Source organism: Orycteropus afer, unplaced genomic scaffold (assembly GCF_000298275.1).
Source record: "Orycteropus afer afer isolate SDZICR_OR568_19922 unplaced genomic scaffold, OryAfe1.0 scaffold00098, whole genome shotgun sequence".
Taxonomy (NCBI): domain Eukaryota; kingdom Metazoa; phylum Chordata; class Mammalia; order Tubulidentata; family Orycteropodidae; genus Orycteropus; species Orycteropus afer.
In genome coordinates, this window is record NW_006921685.1 from 2,916,690 (window position 1) to 2,927,609 (window position 10,920).

The 10,920-nt window shown below is 36.4% G+C and overlaps 1 protein-coding gene across 1 annotated transcript in view; it reads right to left on the reverse strand.

The window, feature by feature from the left end:
- The window catches only part of GNRHR (gonadotropin releasing hormone receptor), a 26,875-nt gene that overhangs the window by 1,909 nt on the left and 14,046 nt on the right, over positions 1-10,920 (reverse strand). The window contains exon 2 of the mRNA XM_007942757.2: positions 1,666-1,885. Within this exon, the coding sequence (XP_007940948.1) occupies positions 1,666-1,885 (220 nt within the window). The remainder of the gene's footprint in view (positions 1-1,665; positions 1,886-10,920) is intronic.

Genomic DNA, 10,920 nt, shown 5'->3' on the forward strand with positions numbered 1-10,920 from the left:
TTTTTTTTTTTTTTTTTTTTGGTTTTATGCTTATGCACTGCTCATACTTCTTAACCTTTGTTTTGGGATTTGTCTTCTTATTCTTCCTATGCACTTCTTAAACAACAAACAACAGACTGCTGTGGAGTCGGATCCGACTAATAGCGACTCCTCCTTGGGTTTCCGAGGCAGTATCACTATGGAAGTAAATTGCCCAACTTTCCTTCCGAGGAATGGCTGGTGGGTTTGAACCGCCAGCCTTCTGGTTAACAGTCAAATACCTTAGGCACTATGCTACCAGACCTCCTATGCACTTCTTAGATAGCCCCAATAGAAGTGAATGTCTTGAGGATAAGATTTTGAAGGCAAATTGTTTTTGCAGTATACTTTATTGGGCATATCAAATACTGTTTTGTGCTAGAGGGTGAAAACTGACCAAATACCTATTACAGAGCATCATCATAATTATCTCCTTTTGAAAATACTGGTAAGTAAGCACTCTATAATATGGTAAGATGGTTTCCCTGTTAAGTTTTAACAGGTATAATTTATACACTATGCTATGGTTGTTTGGATGTCACATCAATATAGCCATGCGTCCTTCATAAAGTCAAATTGTAGTTTTTGGAGATTCATCTAATTACTGAAACAAAAGAGGCACAACTACATCTGTGAAGTTTTGGATGAAATAGTCAATTACACAGTATTTCATACATCCAATTCATGCAAGTGTATACATATACACAAAGAAATATGCATATTTCATGTTGTGAAGGGATAGGAAATTTTGAGTATGTAATAGAACAGCTTAATTTTAGCAGGTCTACTGATTAGCATTTAAAAGGTTTTACTTTACTATATTCTAGAAATGTAGTGCTTAGTAATGTTGTTGTTGTTATGTGCCATTGAGTCAGACCCAACTCGTAGCGACCTCTCCTTGGTTATCTGAGGTGGTATCAGTATGGAAGTAGATTGTTTAGTAATAGTGCAAAACAGCAACAACAACAACAACCAAACTCACAGCTGTTGAGTCGGATCTGATTCATAGCAACCTCTCCTTGGGTTTCCGAGGTGATACCTCCAGTGATACCACTACGGAAGTAGATTGCCTAATCTACTTCCAAGGAGTGGCTAGTGGGATTGAACCACTAGCCTTCTGGTTAACAGTCGAATGCCTTAGACACTACACTACCAGTGCAAATGGTTAACACACTATCCCACTAACTGAAAGGTTGGAATTTCTAGTTTACCCAGAAGTGCTTTGGGAGAAAGGCCTGACAATCTACTTAAACAAATCAGGTATTGCAAACTCTATGGAACACAGTTCTACTCTGACACACATGGGGTCTCCATGAGTCAGAATTGACTCAACATCACCTTGTTTTTGGTTTTGTGTATGATCCACTGGGAACAGTTTGCTAATGCTTATCTTGAGTAAATGGGATAGTTATCCTTTCATTTTCAGCTTTGTAGTATAAGTTTAGAACAGCAGGAGACATTAAGTTTCATCATTTGTAAACTGCACATAATAAAAGTACATACTTTATGGGGTTGTTGTAAGTATTAAATAAGTTAATATATGTGAATTTTTCAGAATAGTATCTAGTATGTAGAAAGTGCCTCTCAGCTTTGACTATTACTATTTAAAAATTACCACAATTAAGACTAATTCTAATGAATACGTACTGTGAGGATCCTGATGAAGTACCCGTGTCAGGGTGAAGATGATTTTTGCATTGCAGATCAACATGATAAGAAGAGGGATGATGAAGAGACAGCTGAAGGTGAAAAAATTATAAAAGGCTTGATGCCACCATTGTGGAAAACTGCAGTGTGTTACACATTGAGAGAAAACATCGGTCTGTCCAGAGCTGTCTGCTACGTGGATCATTCTGAAGATATATAACTATATGAAAAAAAAAAAATTAAAAGTTTTGTTACTTTTTACAAACAGTTTTTGCATGCCTTCTTGAAATTTTTCTGTATTGTATTGTTGCCAGAAATAATTATTCAGCTCCTTGACATGATCATTTGATCATTTCTAGAAAAAGTTACAAATGGATGTTTACTTAAAATATATTTAGGTAAGTGTGAATGAATCTATAGGATTTTGGAATTTTGGGAAGTTATTTCAAAGTTGCAGAATAGTCATCACTAAGTACTAAAATCTTATTTGTGTTTTAAACTTCAGATACAGGTATGTTCAGTAAACTCCTTCCAAATGATTTTGTTCATTATTTTATCCTCATTACTGCAAACATTGCTTGGCACTTAGAATGTGCCCAACAAAAAACATATTTAAATTAATTTTAGAGGCAGAAAACTCCACTAAAATATCCTTCTTAAAAAAAAAAAAAAATTGCAAAGGACAGAGTTAATATCCCACAAAAAAGATACAAAAGTGACCTTTAAACATATGGAAAGATGCTCAACATTACTCATGGTAAGATAGATTACAATTAAAGCTACACTGAAATGCCATTTTTCACTATGAGATTAGCAAAAATTAAAAGCGTACTATTCTGTTAGTGAGGCTTTGGGGAAACAGGCACTCTCATACATTGCTAGTGAGAATACAAATTGGTGCAATCCTTATGGAGAGGAATTTAGCAATAATTAAAAACTACATATGCATTTCCTTTTTGACTCAGCAATTACACTTCCAGAAATTTATTCTGAAGATATACACCTACTCCCATAACATGAAAATATATACATACAAGATTATTCATTGCAGTATTGTTTGTCATAGATGAATACTGAAAGCAACCTAAATATGAGTTCATCAATTAGTAGCTAAATAAATTATGGTGAAACCACACAATGAAATACTATGCAACTGTGAAAAAGAGGAAAATCTGTGTACATGTATATGTATGTGTGAGTGTGTGTGTGTTAATATATAAACACATTTATACATATATCTCAATTTATATTTCATCAATATCAATTGAACCCTAATTTTCACCAATACCTTCAGTGCAGCTTAAATTTCTTCTTTCAGCACCAGTGGTTGTTGATCATATGCTATCTCCTGCAATAGTTGAATGTTGCCTAGTTCTTTTAGAGACAGTGACTGTGTATGTCCTTCCATCTTTTTTCGATGTTTCCTGTGTCATTCAATTTTTTACCAATAGAATCATTTAGTATTGTGATTTGAGGCTTAGATTTTCTCCAGTACTTTCAATTCAAGAAATGCTAATTGTGTTATTTCCTTCTGGTTTTCTAACTCTAGGTCTTTTCACTTTTCATAATAATATTTTACCTTGCCTTCTTGAGGTGCTCTTTGAATTCTTCTTTTCACCTCTTCATCATTTCTCTGTTTGCTTTAGCAACTTGGTGTTATTTGTCTTTGTCAAAATCTTTGGAAAACAGTTACCTGGGTAACTGACTGGAAGAGATCCAAAGAAAGGCTAAATTGAATGTGGAAATTACTGAGCAGAATCAATATCACATGCTAGCAAAATTCTAAAAAGTGCTGAAGAGCAAAGATGTCTCTTTGAAGACTAAGATGCTTAAGCCATGGTATTTTCAGTCACCTCATATGCAGGAAGCAGGGGAAAAGCCGGGGAAGACAGAGCCATAGGATCCAGGCGAGGGGAGGTAGACAGGCTCCACACCAAGAGGCAGGAAGTGAGGGAAAAGCCGGTGAAGACAGAACCACAGGTTCCAGGGAAGGGGAGGGTGGAGAGGTTTTGAACAGCTAAGGGAGACAAACTTGTCTGTCAGTTTGTCATACTACAGTGGCTTGCATGTTGTTGTGAGGCTTAGGCTGTACCACCGGTGTTTCAAATGCCACCAGGGTTGCACATGGTGCACAGGTTTCAGCGTGGCTTGCCCACTGAGGCAAACTAGGAAAAAGGAAATGGCCATCCACTTCTCAAACAATTGTCCAGGGAAAACCTTATGAATAGCAGAGAAACACTGTCTGATGCATTACTGGGCAACTTTATGAATAGCCCTGAAACATTGTCTGATACAGTGCAGGAAGACAAGCCCCTTAAGTCAGAAGGCACTCAAAATATGACTGGAAAAGAGATGCATCATTGGAATAGAACCAACCTTAATGATATGGATAAAGTAAAGTTTTAGGGACCTCCATTTGCTGACATGCCACAACTCAAATTGAGAAGAAACAGCTGCAAATATCCATTAATAATCAGAACATGGAATATATGAAGTATGAATCTAGGAAAATTGGAAGTTGTCAAAAATGAAATGGAATGTGTAAAGATTTATATCCTAGGCATTAGTTAGCTGAAATGGACCGGTTTTGGCCATTTTGAATCAGACAACCATATGATCTACTATTCTGGGAATGACAAATTGAAGAGGAACGGTGTGCCATTCATCATCACACCTTTGTTTTAAGATCTGTCCTGAAGTACAATGCTGTCAATGTTAGGATAATATCCATACACCTATAAGGAAAACCAGTTAATACGACTAATATTCAAATTTATGCACCAACCACCAAAGCCAAAGATGAGGAAATTGAAGATTTTCATCAACTTCTGCAGTCTGAAATTAACTGAACATGCAATCAAAATGTGTTAATTATTACTGACGTCTGGAATGCAAAAGTTGGAACAAAGAAGAATTACTGGTAGTTGGGAAATTTGGCCTGGGTGACAGAAATAATGCTGGAGATTGCATGATAGAATTTTGCAAGACCAATGCATTCATTCTACTTGAATCAACAATCACTGTCCATGGAATAGCAGTCAAGAAACCAAGTGATGTATTATGTTGGGCAAATCTGCTGCAAAAGACTAAGGTTTTAATAAACGAAGGTATCACTTTGATGACTAATATGTGTTTGAGCCAAGCCATGGTCTTTTCAACTACCTCATGAGCATGTAATCTTGTATAATGAAAAAAGAAAGCAGAAGAAGAATTGATGCATTTGAACTGTGGTGCTAGCAAAGAAAATTGAATGTATTTTGCCAGAAGAACTGCCAAAAGAACAAACAAATCAATCTTAGAAGAAATACAGTCAGAATGTTCTTTAAAAGCAAAGATAGAGAGACTGTGGCTCATTTACTTTGAACAAGTCATCATGAAAGACCAATGGCTAGAAAAGGACATTCCATTTGGTAAATAGAGGGCCAAGAAAAAGGAGGGAAACCCTCAATGAGATGAATTGAAAGAATATTTGCAAAAATGGACTTAAACACACCAAAGATCATGAAAATGGTCCAGACTAGTCAACGTTTTATTGTTATACATAAGGTCACTATGAATTGGAGCCAACTTGACAGCAACTAACAACAACAACATATATACATATATCTATTTCACAGTTCTGGTTGATGAGAGGGTGTAGAAACATTGACATCCCAACAGTAATGAGCATACCTACCACCCCAGTGCCCAGATCTTGGTTTCTAAAGTCATTCTCTACTAAAAGTGACCAAGGTTTATTGGAGAACTGGGTGATCCCAGGTCTAGAGTAGGCAAAGTACAGTATGCCCCTGGAACAGTTCCTCATCCCCAAAATCTGGAAATGCTGAAAGAATGATGGGCCATGTTGAAAGGATCTGAGAGCTAGTTTGAAAAAGCTCCCACTGTCAAATCTAGGATAATTTTAAGAATCAAAAAATCCCAGAATGAATGATAAAGTATTGAAGAAAGTAATTCATGAGTCCATGATGATATAAATTATAAAACAATAACAAATAAATGAGGAGAGGAAAACACTTCCTTACTGTAGAAAGCCAACTAATAAATGTGGAAAGAATAATGAAAATGTAGAAAGAATAATAAATATAGAAAGAATAATGGAATTAGTGATTATTTGGTAATAGTAATCACTATTACTTCCATCCATGGAAGGAAGGAAGGGGCAATCTACTTTGGTAAAGATTTACAGCCTTGGAAACCCATTGGGGTCGCTATGAGTCAGAATTGACTTGATGGCAATGAGTTTTTTTTTTTTTTTTTTTGGTATTTGGTAATTACTATAATCATTCATTCAGGCAAGAATCATCATTGGATGGTAAAAATAGTGGGTGATAATTTGAGGAGTAATAGTATATTTACATAATGTATCTACTAACAGGTTATTTATTTCTCACAAAGTATAAAATTAGAACTTTGCGGTAGATAAATAACCAAAAAAAAAAAAAAATAGCTTTGCTAATAATGGGACTAATTTCATTGAGAACTCAGGAGCAAGTTTTGGTATTTCTGCTAAAAGTGCAGTATGTAAATCTAATCATGAAGAAACATCAGAAAAGCCTAAACTGAGGGGCATTCCACAAAATATATGGCCTACTCTTACGAAATGCCAGGGTCATGAAAGACAAAAAAAACACAGAGAAACTGTTCAAGATTAAAGGAGACTGAAGTGACATAACTGAATATACTGCATGATCTTGGGTTTCTTTTTGTTATAAGGGCATTATTAGGATACCTGGTGAGGTCTGAATAAGGTCTATAGAGTAAACAGTATTTTCATCAGTTCTGATGTTCTGATTTTGATAATTGTACTGTGGTTATGTGAGAGAAGTCTTTGCTTTTAGAAAATGCACATTAAATATTTAGGATTAAAAAAACCATGTTTGCAATTTACTTCTAAACAATTCAGAAAAAAATGTATGTAAGAGAGAATAAAACAAATAAACGATATGGTAAATTTAATATTTTGGAACTCTGGTTGAAACAACCAGATATCCAGGAGTTCTATTATTCTATTATTCCTTCAGTCCTTTTCCAATTGTGAAATTGTGTTAAACAAATAAAGGTTTTCCACAGAGAAGTGTCATTTTAGTATTAGACTTACCCTATTAAAATTAAAGCATAAGAGAGTTCAAACACTTTTAAACTGATGGTCAGTGAATTTAAACAAAAATTTTGCCAGATTTCTTTTACTTTATAGAAAGGAAGGACTATATTCATACTTTTTAGGTTTATAATTGAATTAAGATTTTTTAATTTAATTTAGGAGACCCAGGATTTCTTTGCCTTTAAAGAGTGATGAAGTAGGAATGTAATATAACTTCGTTTTCTAAAGAATACTGCGAAATATTTCCTTTCTTCCTGTGGCAGAGAAAATAACCCTGTTCTTAAGACTTGAAAGTAAAATGTTAATGTTAATTTTTAGTTTCATAGTGGAAATATAAAAATCCAGGTCTTTTCTCAATTTTAAGGAAAAAAATCTAACCAACTGACTGGAAGAGATCCATATTTGTGCCTGTTAAAAAAAAAAAAAAACAGAATGAGGAAATTATTGAACAATTTACACACACAAATAATTTTGCTGATGATAATTCAAAAATGGTTGCAGCAGTACATCAACGAGGAACTGCTAAAAATTCAACTAGATTTAGAAGAGGATATAGAGTGAGGAATATCATTGGTGATGTCAGATGAAACCAGAGAATACGAGGAAGATGTTTACCTGTGTTTTATTGGCTGTGCAAAGGCGTTTGACTATACTGTGGTGGATCATAACAAATTGTGGATAACATTGCAAAGAATGGGAATTCCAGAATACTTATATGTGCTCATGAGGAACCTGAACATACACCAAGAGGCAGCTGTTCAAACAAAACGAGATCGTGCTCGGTAGAGGGTCAGCAAAAAAGGGGAAGACCCTCAACATGTTGGACTTTTACATGGCTGCAACTGTGGGCTCAAGCAAAGCAAGGATTGTGAGGCTGGTCCAGGACCAAGCAGTGTTCAGTTCTGTTATACATAGGATCACTGTCAGTCAAAACTGACTTGATAGCGGCTAACAATAACAACAACAACATTTTCAAAAGTAGATTTCCAGGCCTTTCTCCTTAGTTTGGAAGCTCTACTGAAACTAGTCCACTATGGGTGGTCCTGCTGCATATTTGAAATACTGATAGCTTTCACCATCATAGCAACACAAAAACCACTACAGGACATCTGGTAGGGTACCAAACCAAATCAAATTCACTGCCATTTAGTCGATTTTGAGTGATAGTGCCCGTGTTTGGTTTCCAAGGCTGTATATCTGTATGGAAGTAGATTGCCTCATCTTCCTCCTGCGGAACAGCTGGTGGGTTTGAACCACTGACCTGGTTAGCAGCCAAATGTCTTACCCACTACACCATCAGAGCTCCTCAGGTAGGGTGCACAGCATATATAAATCTTAGCTGTTATTATAATTAAAAATTGGAGACATACAACTTATAAACATGGATGCATACTCATTTATTTGTGTATTAAATGTATAACATGTTTTTGGTAGATGCCTCTTACTCGTCTATTTTCACCTTAGAATTTTCTGTCATTTTCATTCTTCAGTCTCTTACAGGAAAAACGGAAATAATGTGGTATAGTATAGTGGTTAGAAGCTCTGCAGTTGAGTTAATTACATGTATTGACTCCTCCTCTTACTAGATGAGGGAGCTCTGGTGGCATAGTGCCTAAGGCACTTGACTGCTAACCAGAAGACTGGCAGTTCAAACCCACCAGCCACTCCTTGGAAGGAAAGTTGAGCAATCTACTTCCGCAGTGATATCCCTTTGGAAACCCAAGGAGGGGTCGCTATGAGTGGGTCTGACTCAGCAGCAATGTGTTTGTTTTTCTTATTAGATGACAGTCTTGGGCATGTTATATAACATTCCTAACATTCTATGCATAAAATGAAGATAATAACTGTACCTAATTTATGGAGTTGTTGGATTACATTAAATAATGCATACAAAAGCATGTAGCAAGATTCCTGGCATGTATTTTCATCCTCAATAGCTATTATTTATCATCATCATTATTATTGTAGTTATTTTTGTTACTAGTATACTGCTACTATGTTCTAGCACAATGCCTGGCATATTGTACCAATGTGATAAATACTTAATGAATTTAAACTACTTGCCACGTTCAGAAATGCATTCTAGCCCTGTAAATTCTCTAATATGTCCAGGCAAGCCTATACACATCTTCAGACCATGTATGTACACCAAAGACAAAGGGGGTGACTCATATATCTTATGGGCAGGCCTGGAATAACTGTAGAGTTTAAAAGATGACAGTGTTTAAGGCTCCGTATCAACACAGATAAGCTAGTGGTAGGAACACCTTCTGCAAATAATCTGCTTCTTTAGAATTTGTGTGGTCCTAGATGATGCTCATTGGAAATCATATAATTTTTGATTAAATACAGACACACCTAATTCAGAAACATTTTTCTCTTCACTCTTCAACATGCAGTTACCAGCCTAAGCACAGATAATATTAAATCAGATCTACTCCCCAGGCATGTTTGTTGCCTTTTCTTTTCTCTGTCTTTCATTTTAATCCCTATTTTTGGAAATTATGCCTCCAAGACTTGAATTTTTGTGCTCTGGAATATATAACTTTCAGAGTGAGTCAGACACGTTTGTGACTAGGGAATAATTGATTAACTTTACTGATCAGTTAAAATTAATATAATTCTGAGCTATTTTTAAAAATCTACTTTTTGCACAGGGAGACAGCTCAGGGGACAGGAGCCCATGGAGGGATGGACACTGGGAAGAGGTAACTGGGGAGGAAGTGGGAGGGGAGCTGTTGTATTGTGGTAAATTATGGTCAATGTCATGAGACAAAGTGTATATGAACTGCTGTATGGAAAGTGAATTTGCTCTGTAAACCTTCACCCAAATCACAATAAAATCACAATTAAAAAAAAAATCTACTTTTATATAAGCATTTTTCTCCACTATTTCTTAAACGGATATCTGTATTCACATTCACATTTCCCTATTTTTCTCTCTCCTGATTTCAAAAACCTATTGTGAAGGAAGGAAGAAAATAAGGAAAAAAGAACGGAAGGAAAGAAAGAAATGAACATTAATTGAGTGTTTAAAGTCTTGTACTACGTGATTTTTTTTTTTTAATTACTTTGCTTTGGGTGCAAATTTACAAAGCAAATTTGTTTTACATTAAACAGTTCATGCACATTTGATTTCATGCCCCATTTAGCATCCCCAACCATAACAAACTCTCCTTCCCTCCCCTCCCTGTGACTACTCCCTCCCTGTGCCCTTCTTAGCTATGCATTCCTGTCTGTCCAGCTTTCCCTCTTTGTGAATGCTGCCCCTCTGATGTGTTATGGCTGATTGTTCTAAGATTGTTCTACTCTACTCCCTAGAGTAGGTGCATGGCTCTGGGGTAGGTGCTCTGCATGTAGGACTTTCTACTGCTGGCCTGAGAGCCAATCCATGGAACTGAGTCCATTTCTAGGCCCAAAAGGTACCCCGGGGTCAAAGTTTCTGGGGTTCCACCTGACTCTATCCGACCAGTAATTCTGGTCATTATTGTAGTTTTCAATTTTGTTTCACATTTTTCCTCCCACTCTATCCAGGATGTCCAGTATTGATCTTTTTCTGAGTGTTAGCATTGATAGCTGGGCATTATCTAGTTTTGCTGGTCTCAGGGTCATGAAGGCTGAAGTCCTCATGGTTCATCTTATCCTTGAACTAATTGTTTCCGATGCCTTTGATTGTCTTCAATCTTCTTTGATTCAGATGAGAGGAGACCAACGGTTGCATCTTAGACAGTTGCTCGAAAGCTTTTAAGACTCCAGTCGCTACTCACCAAAGTAGGTTTGTAGAACAAGATTTTTATGTACTATGTTGCGGCAATTGAGCATGATGTCCCCTAAGACTGTGGTCCTGAGCCCTCAGGGCTGGTGATTCTCTCAAGGTGTTTGGTTGTCACTGAAAAGCTACTTCAACTCTGTCTTTCGTTGCTTCTGTAATGTATGTGGCTAATTTTGTAGCACAAGTGCATATGTAAGATTATCTTCAGCCAAATCTATTGTACTAGATGATTTTATATATCCTATATATATGTTGTTGTTATTGTTAAGTGCCGTCGAGTCGTTTCCGACTCATAGAGACCCCATGCACAGCAGAACGAAACACTGCCCGATCCCGCGCCAGCCCCACAATCCCTGCTATACTTCAGCCCATCATCGCAGCC